Consider the following 19,536-nt stretch of genomic DNA (forward strand, 5'->3'; position numbering starts at 1 on the left):
ATGTCCTATAACCCTGTAAGGACTGCGTTTGCTTTCAGATTGCACCTAAAACGTTCCTAGACTCCAGCTCTGGCTGGGGGGGTTACCTGTGGGTGGGACAGAGGGCTTGGTGCGGAGTCCTCTAAGCCCTCTGCTCCTCTGCCAGCATCATCCAGGCAGGGAAGACGGAAGGGTGTGTTCAGGCGGCGGCGTGTAACCTGCGGCCGAGTAGGGCCCAGCACACTGGCTGCGGGGAGCCCCGCCTCCCCTCGCGGTTGACAGCTCAGCTGGTGTCGAGCAACTCGTGCCAGCCACAGTGTGTGCGCGCAGCGCCGCGCTGCCCCTGGCCCCGGCTCCCCAAACAGCTCTGGGCGCCGCTCCGCTCCTGTCGGCCTCCTGCTGAGAACAGTCCCTCCCTTGTGCCCTAGCACGGTTAGCTGGAGGTTTGGCCACGTCAAATAGGGTTTTCTAAAGAAGCACGGAGCAGAGCTCTCTCTTCGCCGACACAGAAAGAGGGAGCTGGGGAGGACAAGGTTCTTTGCGCTGGAGATTCAAGGGCCAGGCTTCTCATTTTCCCAGGCTGCTTCCACTCCCGGGTGAGGAGCGCCCCGCGAGTAAGGACAGCGCCTGGAAAATGGAGCAGACGTGGACGAGGTAGGTGAGCTGCGTCTTTCCCGGCTTTGGTGTCTTTCCACCACCCCCCCCACCAACCCCCTCACCCCGCCCCCGGCCCCATTACCCTTTTGGAGAGGTCGCCCCTCACCACGAGGGGCCTTTGAAAGCTTCTCTTTTCATCGTCTCCTCCTCCCTAATTCCCAGCCCACTTCTTGCAGTCTCCTGCACATCTGTCCATCTGTTCTCTGGTGTCTCGCTGCTTAAGGAATCTCCCTTCCATTTAATTTCAGTGTTAAAAATATCCAATGAGGCTGCTGGAAGTTTTTGTGGAAGGGTTTCTCTGTCTTTTAATTGATCAGAGGGAATTCCCCCAGGTCTGTCTTTAGAGATACCTTTGATTTCAGATACCTTGAAATATATCAGATTGCTTCTCAGCCTGCCACGTTTTCCTTCTCAACTTCACCCCCTACTAGTCTCACACCAGAGCTCATTTCCAGAGTCTCAGTTGAAGCTGACTCTGTGGGAGGAAAGGAGAAGGAGACCAGGGTCATTGCTTAGGCTTTGTCGAGGTCAGGGTGACAGCTGCTTTTAGGTCAGAATTTGGAGATATATTGTGGAATTGTGTTTCCTCCATGCCCCACTGCTTCCCCCCAATATACTTTCAAATACAGCTCACTCACGGATAAGAGATGAGGTCTTGAGACAAAGAGTTCATTTTTGTTTTTCAGTGGAAGAGTGATGGAAAGGCTGTATTCAGAGATGTTTCCATAACAGATAGGTCTTCATCTCCAAGATTTAGCTTTGGAGAATTGGAGTGGAACTCAGATGTGTGTTATTGAGTTCTAACAGAGGGCAAACACAGAAGGTAAATATGGTGCTTAACAGTACTTGTGAAATAGACCTGGGCGATTTTAGCTAGTTGTTCAACATGTGAGAACTGTATAACGTGAACTTTGAAGAAAGGGCACATTGAAGGTGAGAGTGTGTTGATTTACTCTTTGCTCTTTTCTGCTCTTCACAGGCCTCTCCTAGAGGCCAGAGTTCCATTTTGAGCATCACTGGATAACGGGAGTGCAATCAGGAGTCATCAGGGGGCTGAGAACTGCACTTGAGGGGTGACCAAAGACCTGGGGCTCTTTAGTCTGGGGACATAAAGACTTGGGGTGAGAGCTTCAGGGGTGCTGGCTATATTAAGAATTTTCAATATACTTTCAAATGGAGCTCATTCAAGGATCATAGATGAGGTCTCGAGACAAAGACTTCATTTTTGTTTTTCAGTGGAAGGATGGTGGAAAGGCTGTATTGCTCCCTTGAAATATTTGAGGAGCGATTGGTGGTGGAGGGATTAGGCCAATTTGGAATCTCTTAGAACAGAACAACCAATGGGAGCAAGTTGTGAGGATGCAAGTTATAGCTTGGTGCAAAGGAAAGGTTTTCTAACAAGTGACCTGCCTGGACAAAAATAGGTTTCTAACTGTGAAATTATTCAAGCACAGACTTGGTGACTACTTGATGATAATGAGGGTGAATGTATCAGGGATTCTTGCTCTCTATCAGTGTTTTTCTCACTTAAAAGAAAGTATTATTTATTAACTTTTTTGAACTTTCTATGTAGCCATTTCAGACAAGCTCAGAAATGTCAGAAAAATCACAAATCATATGTCTATAGTTAAGTCAATTTAACAAACTGAGTATACCCGTGTAACAAGCCCTAAGATCAAGAAAGGGAATATAACCAGCACCCCTGAAGCCCTTGTGACCCCCAGGATGACCATTATCCTAACTTTTAACACCATAGATAAGTTTTGCCTGCTTTTGAACTTCATGTAAGTGAAATTATCCACTGTGTACCCTTTTGTATCTGGCTTCTTTGACTCAATCTTACATTGTACAATTCTACATTGTGTGTAGTTGTAGTTCATTAACTTTTGCTCCTATGTAGGATTCTATTATGGGTTGATATATATCAAATGTATTTGTCCATTCTGTTATTAATGAGCATTTGAGGCTGTTATGAATATAGTGTTGCTACAAACATTCCTGTATCTGTCTTTGGGTGAACATAAGTACACATTTCTGTTGAGTCAATATATGGAATTGCTAGGTAATAGGAAATGCATGTTCAGCTTTTGTAGATACTTCTGAACAATTTTCTAAAGTGATTATAAGGAGGATATTCAAAGATATGAGAGACAGTGTAAAGGAGCTCCACGCCACTAGTCATCAGAGAAATGCAGATTAGAACCACAATGCCACACCACTATGTGCATATCAGAGTGGCTGAAATGAAAGAGACAGAAAACACCAACCGCTGGTGAAGTAGAAGAGTCATTATGTTCACACTTTTTTTCTATCTCTACCCTCAATAAGAAATGTATTTACTCTGCAACCAAATACACACCAGTATATAACTGAATCAAATGTTTCATGTAACAATACTTAACCTTACTATGTGTTCTGTTCTCTGATCTTTCCCAACCTATTCTTTTACTTTAAAAAAATGCTTGTGTGACTCAGTTTATTTCACCACCTAATGGGTCACAGATGGAAAAATCCTGTAATCATATATCGTAACTGATGTCTCAGATACTTCCGAACTGGCAGCTAAGAGCAGTTCATAAACATTTTAAGTGTGAGCCAATACAGGCAAGGCACACTGTGCTGAATGCTGAGAGGAAAACAACCAATGAAAGATGGTTTCTGCCTTTGAGGTTTTGACTTTGTTGTCTATAATCCTAGAAGAGGCTAAGGCAGACATATGCATTGGCTGCTCTTGGAGCACAGTGATGGTGGTGGTGCTTTAGTTGCTAAGTCTTGTCCGACTCTTATGACCCCCATGGACTGTAGCCTTCCAGGCTTCTCTGTCCATGGGATTCTCCAGGTGAGAATACTGGAGTGGGTTGCCATGCCCTCCTCCAGGGGATCTTCCTGACCCAGGGATCGAACCTGGGTCTCCTGTATTGGCAGGTGTATTCTTTACTTCCTGAGGGGGTCTACTTGGGGGATTCAAAGAATAAAATTAACTATAAAGCTACCATTTATATCAAGCTTGCATTTGTTAGCTTTTGTGTTAATCCCTTTGTGTACTTTATTTTGCCTAATCCCTGTAACCCTGTGAGGTCTGAATAAATGTTATTTTTTATTTATTATTTAAAGTTTTGGCTGCATTGGGTCTTTGTTGTGGCATGCCGACTCTCTTGTTGTGATGTGGGGGCTCCAGAGCACGTGGGCTTAGTTGCCCCGTGGCAAGTGGGATCTTAGTTCTCCGACCAGAGATTGAACCCGCGTCCCCTGCGCTGGAAGGTGGATTCTTAACCACTGGACCACCAGGGAAGTGCCTTAAGTAAATGTTAATATAGTCATTTTTAAGATAGATTAAAATCTTGGCCAGGTCACACACACAGCTGAGGAAGAAAGATAGCCTGGAACTATCTAATTCCAAAGTCTGTTCTCTTAGCTGCTTCATTTGATTGAATCTTGTAGGTGACTTGGTTTCTGAGTTGCTTCTGAAGCGGCTTACTTACCCTGGCTACGATTAAGCTTATGTATAAGTTTAAGACTATGATTCTATTCCCAAATTTCATTCTTGGCATTTCTGGAAATTCCCCTCACAGAGGGATTCTTCACATAAGCCTCCATATTCTTTATCTTGCTCAGTCTACCCATAAAGAACAGGGTGCTGAGTATTTGAGTTCTTAAATATCCCCTACTCCCAGCTGTATGTCATCTGCCCTGTGCAAGTCAGTGGGAGTACTTTTTCCTCCCGGAATGTTGCCTGACTGCTGCCAGACTCTTTGGTTAAATCATTGGGAGAGAGCATGTTTGGTTCTGGAACAGCAAATTTCCAGTGAATACACTGGCTTTACAAAATGCTGGTTTGGGTCTTTCCTGGTGGTCCAATGGATTAGACTTCATGTCTCCACTGAAGGGGGTGTGGGTTTGATTCCTTGGTCAGGGAAGAACCCCCAGACTGTGGCCAAAAACAAACAACAAAAAAAAATGGTTTGGTCCCTAGCCAAATTAATATCCATGAATCAGAAAGAGTTGTCAGAGCCATACACATGGGGATGATGAGGAGGTGATGATAAAGGTAGTTTTGCTCATTTCATTAGTCTAGAATCCATCAGGCAAACTGCTTCTACTGCTTTAAATGTTTGTGCGTATATGCTCAGTCATTCACTCATGTCTGACTCTTTTCAACCCTATGAACTGTAGCCCACCAGGCTCTTCTGTCCATGAGATTCTCCAGGCAAGAATACTGGAGTAGGTTTCCATTTCCTCCTCCAGGGGATCTTCCCAATCCAGGGATCAAACCCTAACCCAGGGATCGAGCCCACATCTCCTGCTTGGTAGGAGGATTCTTTACTATTTGAACCACCTAGGAAGCCTCTCTAAATGTTTAACCTGTCTGGACTAGCAGGCTTCCCTGGTGGCTCAGCAGTTAAGAATCTGCCTGCCATACAGGTGGTGTGGGTTTGATCCCTGAGTTGGGAAGGTTTCCTGGAGGAGGAAATGGCAACCCACTCTGGTATTCTTGCCTGGGAAATCTCACGGACAGAGGAGCCTGGTGGGCTACAGTCCGTGGGGCCACAAAAGAGTAAGGCATGACTTAGTGACTAAACAACAGTCTGGACTAGCATCTCCCTAGAGCAGTGGAGTATGAATCCCTGTTTATAGTAGTTTCCTTTTGCTGCTGTGACAAGTTACTGCAAATTTAGTGGCTTAGAACAGCACCAATTTATTATTTTGCAGTTCTGGAAGTCTGAAAATTGGTCTTCTGGGCTAAAATCAAGGGGTCAGCAGGTCTGTGTTTCTTCTTGAGGCTCTCAGGAAGAATCCATTCCTTGCCTTTTTCCAGCCTAAAGAGGCTGTCCACATGGCTTGGTTCATGGTCCCTTCCCAGCAATGGCATCACTCCAGTTTGTTTCTTCATCCCACCTCCTCTCATTCTGACTCTCCTATATATCTCTCACAAGGACCCTTGTGATTACATTAGATGCAGGGGGGGTACTCTGGGATAGTCTTATCATCTCAGAATCTTAAACACATCTGAAAGTGCCCTTTGCCACGAAAGTGGCATATTCACAGGTTCCAGAGGTTAGGAATGAGGATTACTTGGAGAGCCATTATTAAGCCTGCCACACTGTTAAATGCTGGAAAGAGCATTACTAATCTTCCTCCCCCTTTACATGGAAATGTTCTTGTTTTTAGCATATGGGAAAGCTAAATAAAAGAAGGCAAATCATATATGAACCTTATACAACTTCCCTGAACAAATAACTCAAGCAAAAGAGAACTTGAACTATTTAGGAGCCACCTTTAAGATTTCCCAGGTGGTGCTAGTGGTAAAGAACCCGCCTACCAATGCAGGGGATGTAAGAGATGCAGGTTCCATTCCTGGGTCAGGAAGATCCCCTGCAGGAGGACATGGCAACCCACTCCAGTATTCTTGCCTGGAGAATCCCATGGACAGAGGAACCTGGAGGGCTGTAGTCCATGGGGTCGCAAAGAGTCGGACACGACTGAGCGACTTTCTCTTCACTTAAGATTGAAGGTTAGGAAAGGAAATTAGCAAAGTAATTCATCTGTTTTGGTTTGTTTTCTATTACCCTGTAATTTAATTTAATAAAATGCAAGCATTAATTGTTTTTGCCCATTGTGGCTGTGAACATTTAAAGAAGGGAAGTAATATCCAAGAAATTCAGTAGTAATTCTGTCTCAAATTTTTTAAGTTTTTATTTTACTTCTTCCTTCCCACACAATTAAAGTGTAGCCTTCAAATAAGATAACGTGGCCATTTATTATATTGCATTTAAAAGCTACCCATTGAAAGCTGATTTACAATTATTCTGCTCAGTATTTACTCTCAGCCTAAAGGAAACGGACATTTATTTATCTTGAATTTGTGGTGAGTTAATAGAGAGTCCTATTTGCTAATGCAGTTACAACCATAGATGGCATTCCCCCCATTTTATGGATGTGGCAGCTGAAGCTAGAGAGGTTAAGTAAGCCCTAGAGCATGAAGATCTGGTTGGTTCTGGTATCTTTGCTTGTAGTGGTGCTGCTGCTTTGCATGTAACACTTTTTATTAGGAAAATACTCCTTTTCATAATTCTATAATTGAAACATGTTTGGATGTTGGATTTGCTAATTAACATATAGTACCTCTAGCAATTAATTTACTGCATTTGGGGAAGGAAAATCTCTGCCTCCCTATTATTAGACTCCCTCCTTCTTCTTGTAGCTTATAGGCTAAGGCCAGATTTAAAATACCAGAAGAAGGACTTCCCGGATGATCCAGTGGCTAAGGCTCTGCACTCCCAATGCAGGTGGCCTGGGTTCAATCCCTGGTCGGTGAACTAGATCCCACATGCTGCAACTGAGTTTTCAAATGCTGCAACTAAAAATCCTGTATGCCACAATGAAGATCAATGGTGCTTCAACTAAAACCTGGCGTGGCCAAATTAAGAAAAATTTAAAAATATATCAGAAGACTGGGAAATGGTTGTTTCTGTATCTGAAAGGAAAAGTTGGCTGACCCTCATCACAGTGCCCTTTCCACTCTGGGCAGCTCAGCGGTAGTTCACCCAAGGCTGTATGGAGTATCCATCCATTCAGTGGTTGCACTGGGACCCTGCTTTTATTGAAATGGGCAGTGAAATTGAAGTTTTATTCTATAAATAAAATTCCAAACTGGGCTCAGAACATTCCACAAGTTGTCTCTGGCAAAAATTCAAATGGTGTTTAAAGTTAGAAGAAAGTCCAGAATAAAAGAGATGTCATGGTGACCCAAGGTAGCTCTATCCAATTCTATTTTAAAACATTCAGAAGCACTGAGCACTTGTTTTCTTCTGTCTCAGGACATCTTCTGAGTTCTGTGATCATCAAGACAAGCATGATCTGAATTTTCCTTTTTTTCTCATGGCTGAAGCATTTTACTAGTCACAGACTATTTATTTTAACAATAATAACAACTTGTATTTTCATACCAATTTAATAGTGTCTAATAAATTTTCCCTTAATCTATGTCATTATCTCTAGTCCTTTTCTGCTTGTTCTATTCTGCAAAAACTTCTTTCTTCCTTTGCTTCTCTAGGGTCAGCTAGAGACCTGCACCTGGCCAAAAGTATTTACTTATCCTGGCCAAAGTAGAAGGGGTGTAAAGAAGAAAAACTGCTTATATATAGAATGTATTGACTGACAACGAAAATTAAATTGAGTGATCTCTAGCACTTCATTCAATTCAGGAATATATTTGTTTTCCATTTCATAATGTGGAATATTATTATTCATAATGTGAAATAGCCTGTCATGTCATATTATGTTAATAATATTTTATTTAATCATTACCCTATACTGAGTTCCTTTGGTGTTCAGTTTTTAACTATTATAAATAATACTTGATAAACAACTAGGTGCTTAAAGCATTTCCTTCCATCAGATTATTTTTGAATGACAGATGCTTAGAAGTAGAATAATCAAATGTTATTAGACTAGAATATGTCAAACACTTCTAGTTCTTGGAAATACATTGCAAACTGCTTGGGGTTTAAGCTCATATAGCTCATATTAATGTGCAGATTATTTCATTCAGTTTAAATATCTTTTTCAAGATCTGAGTTTCTGTATTCAGAAGGGAAAGTGGAGACACGCTGACATAAAGTGGCATACTCTAGGATAATCCCAGGTGAGTCAGTAGCAATGTTCCCAGCTCGTACCCCTCTCTAGAGTAAACTGCTTCACTGGCACTATTAATCTCTGTTACCGTCTTGAAGTGTTTCCTGAAATGGTAACAAACAAAATTTTAGTATGATAAAGTAAAAGTGGGTATAAATTACATCAAAATTATGCATACGTATTAGGATGTCTGTTGCAAGCAGAGAAAAAATACATACTGTATTTGGTCATGGGATTATTGTTAATACCCCTTATGTGCTGCTTTAAAGCTAAGTCAATATATGTTTTTATAGCAGGAAGAAATTTACATTTATTTTACCAAGTGACAGCATGTAAATTTTGAAACTGAGTTAGTTTTAGAAAAGATTCTTCTGTGCATTACTTACAGATTTCCACATGATTGGTGCCTTGGGGCAGCATCATTGCCAGCAGACCTAGGGAGCTGGTGTCTCTCTACTCATCCTGAGCTAAAATTATTATGAGTGGGCCTTAATGTACCAGTTGTTCCCACCCACAAACCTAGCCTTGCTTTTGCTAGGATATCTTTGTCTATCTCTTGAGGTTATCTTCAGCATTACCTCCTTTGGGGATTATTTTTAGAACCTAGTTCTGGGTGTTCTCTGTAGCCAGAGCACACTATGCCTTCTTATTATTGCATGTGGCTAATTGGTTTACATACTCTATGAGTTTATTGGAAGAAAGGACTGCCTTTTGTCTCTAAATCTTCAGTATCTTACAATACTTCTAGTACATAGCCGATCCTCAGTTAAGAACTTTCTAGAGAACATTCCCTGCAAGGCTCATGTGAGTTATCTGTTTGGTAGGTGTCTACTTACCATTAATATAGAATGAATACATCTGGTTATCAAATCTGGATGCTATTATTCATTCAAATACCATTTTTTCATTGTTTAAGAAATATATGCATCTGATTCCTATTATGATCTAGACTTCTTAAATGCTGGATACATGATAGTAAATGATATAAAAACCCTGCCTTCAAGGTGCTGGCACTCTAGACAGGGCACGAGGCATGCACATATATTACTGCTGTAACTTGATCTCCTAGTTTCTTAACTCTAATTCACCTCAGGACACTATGAGCACACATTGTAGCTCATCCTCACTCCAAATTCTCTATCCTTAGGATTCTGAACTCTGAAAGTATATTCCCTGACCACAGGGTCAAGTCCTCCATCTCCTCGTCCTTTCTGAATATTCAGTTTACCTTATCACTTACTCCAGGTCCTTCACTGCTTCATATCTTCCAGGCCATCTGCTCTTCATTCATCTCCCTACTGAGCCAAGACCTCAGAGTCAGCTATTTGAATCATTCCCAGCACTGCTTTAGAATCTCGTACCTCACTTAATCTTATTATCCTCTGGGATTCTGTCAGCTTTGTTTTAGTACATTATAAAGCCATACTGAGAAGGAAGACTCTAGATTCATTCTTTCTAATCTTGGACAGGTTAATGTGACACTCTTCTCCTTCTCTCACCTGCCTCCTCCCCTGATGCTTCCTTTTCCCCTAAAAATGCAATCCTCAAAACCTCTGATTTCGCTGTGTTAGTCGCTCAGTTGTGTCTGACTGTTTGCTACCCCATGGACTGTAGTTCCTCTGTCCTGGGAATTCTCCAGGCAAGAATACTGGAGTGGGTAGCCATTTCCAGATCCAGGAGATCTTCCCAACCCAAGGATTGAACCTAGGTCTCTCCCATTGCAGGCAGATTCTTTACCATCTGAGCCACCAGGGAAGCTTAACGAAACAAATAAAATCAAGATGCAAAATTACATGTTCAGTGTTATTTCTATTTTGTGGAATTCACATAGGCATATAAACTGAAGAACAGCTAAAAATAAACACATAAAAATCTTTATCGATGTTGCCTTTAAGTGGTAGCATTTTTTAATATTTTCCTATGCATTTTTGTCCTTTCCAAAATTTCTGGAAAGAACACTTAATTCTTTAAAAATCACTAAAAACAGACATTATCGAGGAAGGAAAAAGTAAAAGGTTATGTGAATAAAAAGGTAGGTGAAAACAGGAAAAAAAAAATCTATCTCTTGATGTTTGGTGAGGGCCTCCGCCTCCGCATTCCCGAGTGTCCTGTGAATAGTGGTTGTTAATGAAAACTGCTTTGCCAGGACCAAGGATAAAAAGCCAAGCTAAGTTTTAGAAGAGGGTAGAGAGACCATATGCCATCGCTGAGTGATATGGCTGAACTCAGAACAGATTATTTTTGCTTCTCTTTTGAAAGAATGCTATCAGTGTCTTGGCTGATTCAGGGAGGAGAATTTATCAGACATCTGCATGTCTAATAACTTCATAAGGCAAAGTGAGATAATTATTTGAACTATCCTTTATTAATACCTTTTCACAGTACTAAGATGTTTCTCTGAACCTTGAGGAATAGCAGCATGAAAAATTTAAGTTCCTTTTAGAATAAAGATTCAGTGCAGAAGCAAAATAGGTCATAAAACTCCAAGTTGTTGCTGGTGCGTAGTGATGCTTGTAGCTCTTGGTAGTGACTGAGGACTTAGCACTCCAGAAAACTGCCTCCCAGAGTTCCATTGGGCCACAGCCACTCTCAGTGAATAGATTCTGTTGAGTGAAGGGTGTAATTGCAGCCTGTACTGGAGAAAAGTGGATATTACTGTGTCAGTGCCAAGTCAGATCACACTTAGTCAGCATGCAGAGGGAGATTCACAAGTGATGCTCTCTGTTCTGAGGGGCTTTGCCAATTAAGCATTCCAGCTTGCCGAGGTTATAATGATAGGCCTTGAGATGAGAAAAAAATGATAATCTCACTGTATTTATTACACAGTGGTCCTGTGCTCTGCATCTGTGACTTCTACCCCATTTGCATTTGAATGCGTGTTTTTGCAATTCTGATGCCAAAGAGAGGATATTGGCAATATTTGGGGCAGAGAAGATATACTCAGTGTCTCTCTTGGCAAGAGGAAAAAATATCTGAGACATCTCAGAGCTTGTTCACTAATGGCCACCCCAGTTTTGACTGTATCTGTTTCCATCACATCTTATGCCTGTCCGTTTATTCCCTTTGTCTTTTAGGGACAATGCCAACTGTTGTCACAGAAAAGGCTTCAGGGGAGGACTGTGGGTAGAGATAGGGAAGTATGAAATAGTGGATGGCTCACTTTTCAGGATAGAGCCTATGTAAAAAGTCATACTTGCCACTTCCTTTTTAGGATTTTAATCACTTGTCACATGGCATCTGATATACCAGGACGCAAATACTCCATTGTGAACCATGTGAGTATTGGGAATGAGTTGGTGTCCCAAAAAACAAATATGTGTCAGGATTTGAGTCTAACTCACTTCTCCTTCCCACAGCAGCACTGCCCACCCTTCCTCACATCTCACTGTCTCAGGGGTCATTTGTCGGAGTCAGGGCAGTACAAAGGAGACTCCTGGTAAATGTGTGAATAGAAACAGGGCATGTTGGACATGTGAAGGTTGGAGTCAGATGTAGATTTCAAGTTCAGTGTTACCATCAACTAGCTGGATGATCTTGGGCAAATTACATCATCCTTCTAGGCCTCTTGCTTCCTTACCTGTAAAACAGGGGTAGCAGGACCTACTGGATTATGGGAGAATTGAATGAGATAATTCCTGGGAAGAATCAGTCAATCAATAAATGGTGGTGGCTTCATTGGTGGTGGGTGGTGGTGGTTGTTCACAATAAAAATAATGATCATTTAATTCAAGATTAGTGTTGAAGAAAGTTCCAGTGTAAGAAAACTTGTTGAACTATAAAGTTACACACAGGCAGTCTGGAGACTATTACCTACGGATGTCTTTGTTTCCAAGTTGGCACCACTTGTGAAGACCTACTGTTTAAAAATCCTCAGGACTAGGGTCTTCCCTGGCTGTCCAGTGGTTAAGACTATGCACTTGCAATGCAGGGGGCTCTGGTGAGATCCCTGGTCGGGGAACTAGGATTCCACATGCCAAGAAAGCAAGCCACAGTTCTCCTTGTCCTTCTGGACATTTTATATCTGCAAGGGTTGAATGTGGATATAAGTTTAAAATATGCAAAAGATGTTTAAACATTAGGAACATTTATTTGAATCAGAATCTATAAGTTCATGACAGATGAACTTTAAAAAATGTGGAATTAGAATAGGATATGTGTTTGGACCCCAATAAACAGTGAACTCTGGGAGCTGGTGATGGACAGGGAGGCCTGGCATGCTGCGGTTCACAAGGTCACAAAGAGTCAGACATGACTGAGCGACTGAACTGAACTGAAACAGCGAACTTGCACAGCCTTCCTGTCATACGATATACCCCCCACTGTTTGAGATGATCACACTGAGCCCAATTCCTTACATAGTTCATCTTTTATCAAGGGCCTTAGTAGAAGAGCAGTGTAAATAAATCAGAATATGTTTATTAATATTTTAAAGAAGAATTAACATTCTAGGATAAAAATAGTAAAGAAGAGAAAAGGAAGATATTCACTCATATTTTCTACCATCCTAAACCTCCAGCCTCTTCATTCTTCCAGATTCACTGGCATTCTGTATAGTCTGCCACTGTAGGCATTTTCACTACAATGTAAATGTTAGTCCTAGTCCTTTCTTGCTGACCTATTTTATATCATCTTTGGGGAGTCTAAGTAGTTAGATGAAGCTATGGTGTTGGAGGAGGGGAGCACAGATGAAACAGTTTTCGCTTAGACTCCGCCTGAAGAATACTCCCTCCTGAAGGTTAGAGTTTGAGAGAGAAAGGCTTGAGGAGGGGAAAGTTAAAAGGAAATTGGAAGGGGCCTAAGGAGCAGTTGATGTTTACTCAGGTTGAGGGGAGCAAAATTAAAGCCCTGAACACCCTCTTCAGGTTCCTACTTGCAGTCTTTGTCATGTTTCTTTACATATTCATTCCCATCCTTGAAGGCCTAAATTCAGTGTTCTCAGTTTTCTGTAGATTTCCTAGACTCCCTCTCCCCATCAGAACAAAATTAATTACTGCCTCATTTATGTTCTGAAATCTCTGTTATAAATCTCATGTTCTAATAAGTATCTCTTCGAATCCTGTGTGCCATCCCTAGTAGACAGCTCTGAGCACCTTGATTTCGGGGCATTTCTTTTTCATCTTGATATTTTTGGTGCTTGTTATACAAGCAACTTCTCAGTAAATGTTTATGAAAAGGAATGAAAAACTCTAAAAATAGCAACCCAGGCCCAGTTTTTTGCTCTAAATACTGGTATGGCTGATTGCTTTTCCTCCTCCTGAATTTTCTGTTATGATAAGAAAGCCATATAAGAAGAAGTTTGAAAGACAGAAAATGCTTCTGGGAGGAGGTCTTTGTCCCTTAGCTTAGAGATGTTAAGGAAGGGTGGTGATGCATGATGAAGTAAGGGGACCAGACTGTGTGACTAAGTGTATGGAGGAAGCCTGAAGAAATAACCACTTCTGTGACAGTTTGGACACTCTAATGGAAAGAAATAGGCTACCCTGGTGGCTCAGATGGTAAACAATCTGCCTGGAGTGTGGGAGACCCCGGTTCGATGCCTAGGTCAGGAGGATCCCCTGGAGAATGAAACGGCAAACCACTTCTGTATTCTTGCCTAGAGAATTCCATGGACAGAGGAGCCTGGCAGGCTACAGTCCATGGAGTCACAGAGAGCAACTAACACTTTCACTTTTCATGGGAATAAATAGCCCTAGGTTAATTGTCTTAATAGAAGAAGAAAGCAGTGAGGTCTAGACAGACAACAGATTTCCTTGGGGTGGTTTTGGTTTGGAGATATTAATATTTCACACTGTTCAAAGACTTGTTGGAAACTTACTTTGTAATGGTGAAGTTATATGATTACCACCTTGACATTGCTTGTGAATAGTATGGTCCATTAACACAGTTTACTGCTTTCCTCAGTCCATAAATTAAACAGACCAAAATACAAAGCAATACACCAAATATATATGCAGTTTGCAAAGGACAGTCTGTGGCTGCCTTGTAGAGAATATTTCTCTGCAGACTCTGCCGTGGTGTTACCCTTTGCTAAAGGAGAATCCAAGTTTGTATCCCTCCCCACAATGTTACGAGAGAACAGACCAGTGGCTCACATCTTGGAATAGCCATTTTTAAGGAACACAAAATTGAGTGTTGTGAATATTCCTGATATAATTGAGACTAGTACACTTAGAAAACTACTGAAAGAAATCACCAGAGCACAGTCTGACAGCATCAGAGTATCAGCATGGAGCAGATGTCTGTGACAACCTAGAGGGGTGGGACAGGGTGGGAAGGAGGTTCAGGACGGGGGGGACATGTGTACACCTATGGCTGATTCATGTTGAAATATGGCAGAAACCAACACAATATTGTAAAGCAATTCAGTTCAGTTCAGTTCAGTCGCTCAGCTGTGTCTGACTCTTTGCAACCCCATGAACCGTAGCACACCAGGCCTCCCTGTCCATCACCAATTCCCAGAGTTTACTCAAACTCATGTCCATTGAGTTGCTGATGCCATCCAGCCATCTCATCCTCTGTCATCCCCTTTTCCTCCTGCCTTCAATCTTTCCCAGCATCAGGGTCCTTTCAAATGAGTCAGTTCTTCGCATGAGGTGGCCAAAGTATTGGAGCTTCAGCTTCAGCATCAGTCCTTCCAATGAAAACTCAGGACTGATCTCCTTTAGGATGGACTGGTTGGATCTCCTTGCAGCCCAAGGGACTCTCAAGAGTCTTCTCCACCACCACAGTTCAAAAGCATCAATTCTTTGGCGCTCAGCTTTCTTTAGAGTCCAACTCTCACATCCATATATGCCTGTTGAATAAACCATAGCGTTGACTAGATGGACCTTTGTTGGCAAAGTGATGTCTCTGCTTTTTAATATGCTTTCTATGTTGATCATAACTTTCCTTCCAAGGAGTGAGCATCTTTTAATTTCATGGCTGCAGTCACCATCTTCAGTGATTTTGGAGCCCCCCAAAATAAAGTCAGCCACTGTTTACACTATCCTCCAATTAAAAATAATTTAATTATAAAAAAAGAGGGAGGGAACATGTGTATACCTATGGCTGATTCATGTTGATGTATGGCAGAAACCGACACAACATTGTAAGGCAATTATCCTCCACAACATTGTAAAGCAATATTTATTAAAAATAAATGAATCTTTAAAAAAAATAACAAATAAACAGATTAAAAAAAAAAAAGAATGTTGTAAATGGCTCTGAGTGGACCAGTTATGTCCTGATCATCTTCAACCTAATCACTCTGGTAAACTGCAGGAATGACTATTCCTATGGGATATTGAATGTTGATGTATTGCTTGAGTCTAGTATTTTCATAGCTACTTACCAGCAAGTCAAGAAAATATGAATAATACATCATGCAGAAATTAAGTGGGTGAGCAGCTTATAGGTGGGTTGTACTTGGAAAATGTTTGGATCTTCATATTGAGCAGAAAGGTGTCTTGGCAAAAATTACTAAGTGTGATTTTGGTGAAATTGTTATCAGTTCAGTTCAGTCACTCAGTCATGTCTGAGTCTTTGCAACCTCAGGGACTGCAGCATTCCAGGCCTCGCTGTCCATCACCAACTCCCAGAATTTACCCAAACTCATGTTCATTGAGCTGGTGATGCCATCCAGCCATCTCATCCTCTGTCATCCCCTTCTCCTTCTGCCTTCAATCTTTCCCAGCATCAGGGTCTTTTCTCATGAGTCAGCTCTTTGCATCAGGTAGCCAAAGTATTCAAGTTTCAGCTTCAGCATCAGAATATTCAGGACTGATTTCCTTTAGGATGGACTGGTTTGATTTCCTTGCAGTCCAAGTGACTCTCAAGAGTCTTCTCCAACACCATAGTTCGAAAGCATAAATTCTTCAGCACTCAGCTTTCTTTATAGTCCATCTATACTATACTATCCTCTCACATCCATACATGACTACTGAAAAAAGCTTGACTAGACGGACCTTTGTTGGCAAAGTAATGTCTCTGCTTTTTAATATGCTGTCTAGGTTGGCCATAACTTTCCTTCTAAGGAGTAAGTGTCTTTTAATTTCATGGCTGCAGTCACCATCTGCAGTGATTTTGGAGCCCAAAAAATAAACTCTGACACTGTTTCCACTGTTTCCCCATCTATTTACCATCAAGTGATGGGACTGGAGGCCATGATCTTAGTTTTCTGAAATTGGTATCACTGATTAACAAATTGGCAAGGTAGTGGGCAAAAAGATAAGGCTCACTGAGGGAAAGTTTGGTTCATTTATACATGAAAAGCATATAAGGTAAAACATGCATGTAACATATAAGATAAAAATATCTTTGGAGAAAGATTATATATGTACATCTATGCAGGAGAGCTGTACATGCCCTCATGAAACACATGCTTGCTGACCATGAGTCATTCATGGACTGATGTTTAAAAAAAAAAAAAGAAACTAGAAATACTTGAATTTGAGAAAGTAGGACAAGGGCATACAATTTTTTTCTGGACTTAAGTAATATAGAGAAAAATTTAACAACATATGTTACTGCCTTGTGGGTGGGTGGCGGGGCCTGGCTTGGAGTTTGTCTCTACTGTATACCCCAATTCTCTTTGCACTTTGGTTTATTAGCTATTTTCACAAATTGCAATCCCCTCGACACATACCTTGTGTTTCTTAAGCATGTGCCCCTTCTCTGGGGGAGCATCAAATTCCTTCCCAAGCTTTTGGAGCAGCTAAGTGAGCCCCACTCTGTGGCAATATGAGAGGGAACTTGAGCTCTTAATAGAGTTAAAGTGATTTTAAAAAAAATCTCCAGAGACTGCAGAAAGACCATTAACTCAGTACTCATCCAGAGTGACCTCTCTACCCTTCTGGTTATTGCTTCATATAAGACAAGCAGTCAGCTCAGGGGTGAGTGTGGGATGGGGGAGAAGGTGAAGTAGCTTGTGGCGTCCATATGCATCACCTTGATGTCACTTGCTCCTGATCTATGATGTGGAATCTCCAGAGCAAGGAGAATTGAATGAGATCATGTCTGGAAAGTTTCCCCATCCTTAGAAAGTATTAAAATGAGTTTTAATGCTACTAGTGTCTATTAGAATAGAATTGTGTGATTACTGAAGGAACCTTAGAAGTTCATGTATTTCTTTTACAAACATTTAAGGAAGCTGAAGCCCAGAGGTAAAAGTGACCTGTAAGCCCCTTTGTAGCTTTTTGTTGTTGTTCTGTGCTAAGTCGTGTCCCAACTCTTTGCAACACAACTTAGCAATGGAACACAACAGCAAAAAGCTACATAGGTAACTCAAGACAGTGTCTTAAAGCAGAAGTGAAAGTTTTGTCTGCATTTGATCTACACTGGGGTGACAGCCTCAGAGATCTATAAGGAGCCAGGCCAGTATCATAAATGAGCACATGAGCTGGGATTACAAGAACAGGGAGTGACAGGGACTGTGGCAAACCGGAGAACATGTCTCCTCTGTTTAAAGGCAGCAGGTTATCCATCTACGTGGGAAGGCAGGCCCAGTATTGCCAGACCCATTCATTTTGCAAGAGACGTTAGGAATGGGTCAACCTTGTGTTGACCAAGTGAAGCATGTTGGATGGGCTGAATTTGGCCTGAGGAATGACCTTGCTCCTGATGGCAGAAGTGGTTACCCAGGTCTGTGGGCTGAACAGAAAGGAATCCATTCATGCATGAGTAGCAGCAACTAAGTATTTTTTTCCTCCACAAATTTTTCAAGACATTATTCTGGCTGATAGTTTCAGAATCCTTCCCCTACTTTTTCTCAACAGAGGGAAATCCACACGTAGTAGTTCATCTCTTTCATTTTTCACTCTCAGGGAAAATTTTTAATGAGAAGTGGAGAAGGGAAAGGGGCAGAGGGCCTGGAAGAACCACAAGCCGGTGACCTGCTTTTGAATAGTAAAGAATTGCCAGGTGGTGTGTTCTGCCTGCTACTTTTATGTCCATCTGGACCTTAGCAAAGTGAGGATTTATGCCAAGCTCCAGCCCTGAGGCAGAGAAGGAAGAACACCAACAGTTTCTAAATAAATGACAGGCTCTCTTCCACCTCCCTGTGAATGTCTCCTGATTTTTAAAAAGAGAAGCTTTCTAAATCTCCGGCTATAGAATTATTTTTAGGACAGCTAACTGGGAGTACCCGAGGGTTTAAGGAGTAAGATCAATGTTGAAAGCATCTCTTTGTAGGATTATTGCCACTGCCTCTCTGTTTCTTGCCTTTCCCACCCAGTCTGTTGTCAGAACAGTAGCCAGCCCTTTTAAAACATCCATCACTCAGTTCATCTCTTTTTCTGATGCACTAGACTCCAGTGGCTGAATTCCTCTCAGGGTCCAGAACGGCTTTATATAATCTGTCCCCTGCCCAGCCTTCCTATTACGTCCCTGACCTCACCTCCTGCTACTTACTCAACCGAGCCACACTGGCCTCCTTGTTATTCCAGAAATGCTCTGTCATGCTTCCTCTGAAGAGCCTTTGTACTTGATGTTCTCTGCTTGGAAGACTCTTTGCCCAAATACCCACATCATTGCTTCTCAGAGACACTTAGCCTACTGAAAATTGCAACCCCCTTCTCTTCCCCATCCCTCCTGCATTCCCTACTTCTACTCCCTACCTTTTTATAGTCAGTTCAGTTCAGTCGCTCAGTCGTGTCTGACTCTTTGCGACCCCATGAATCACAGCACGCCAGGTCTCCCTGTCCATCACCAACTCCCGGAGTTCACTCAAACTCATGTCCATCGAGTCAGTGATACCATCCAGCCATCTCATTCTCTGTCATCCCCTTCTCCTCCCGCCCTCAACCTTTCCCGGCATCAGAGTCTTTTCCAGTGAGTCAACTTGTCGCATGAGGTGGCCAAAGTATTGGAGTTTCAGCTTTAGCATCAGTCCTTCCAATGAACACCCAGGATTGATCTCCTTTAGAATGGACTGGTTGGATCTCCTTGCAGTCCAAGGGACTCTCCAACACCACAGTTCAAAAGCATCAATTCTTCGGCGATCAGCTTTCTTCACAGTCCAACTCTCACATCCATACATGACCACGGGAAAAACCATAGCCTTGACTAGACAGACCTTTGTTGGCAAAGTAATGTCTCTGCTTTTTAATATACTACCTAGGTTGGTCATAACTTTCCTTCCAAGGAGTAAGCGTCTTTTAATTTCATGGCTGCAGTCAGCATCCGCAGTGATTTTGGAGCCCACCCCAAATTTTTATAGTACCTGTCCCCAGTTGTTACTATACATTTTGCTTTGTGTTTCCTTTTATATAAGTTCTATGAGTGCAGGTG

The 19,536-nt window shown here is 41.9% G+C and overlaps 1 protein-coding gene across 8 annotated transcripts in view; it reads left to right on the forward strand.

Moving 5' to 3' along the window:
- The first annotated feature begins 369 nt into the window (after nucleotides 1-369).
- The window catches only part of LOC129541805 (myomegalin-like), a 214,533-nt gene continuing 195,366 nt past the window's right edge, over nucleotides 370-19,536 (forward strand). For 6 of the 8 annotated variants that reach the window (XM_088835641.1, XM_088835646.1, XM_088835643.1 and 3 more), the window contains exon 1: nucleotides 372-633. In XM_088835641.1, coding sequence (XP_088691767.1) covers nucleotides 614-633 — 20 coding nt within the window. In that variant the 5' untranslated portion in view covers nucleotides 372-613. Of the gene's footprint in view, nucleotides 634-19,536 lie in introns of all 8 variants that reach the window. The other 2 variants (XM_088835639.1, XM_088835637.1) reach the window with 2 other exon arrangements.

This window comes from Moschus berezovskii, chromosome 4 (genome assembly GCF_049115385.1).
Source record: "Moschus berezovskii isolate FMDL1 chromosome 4, NW_MosBer_1.0, whole genome shotgun sequence".
Lineage (NCBI taxonomy): Eukaryota > Metazoa > Chordata > Mammalia > Artiodactyla > Moschidae > Moschus > Moschus berezovskii.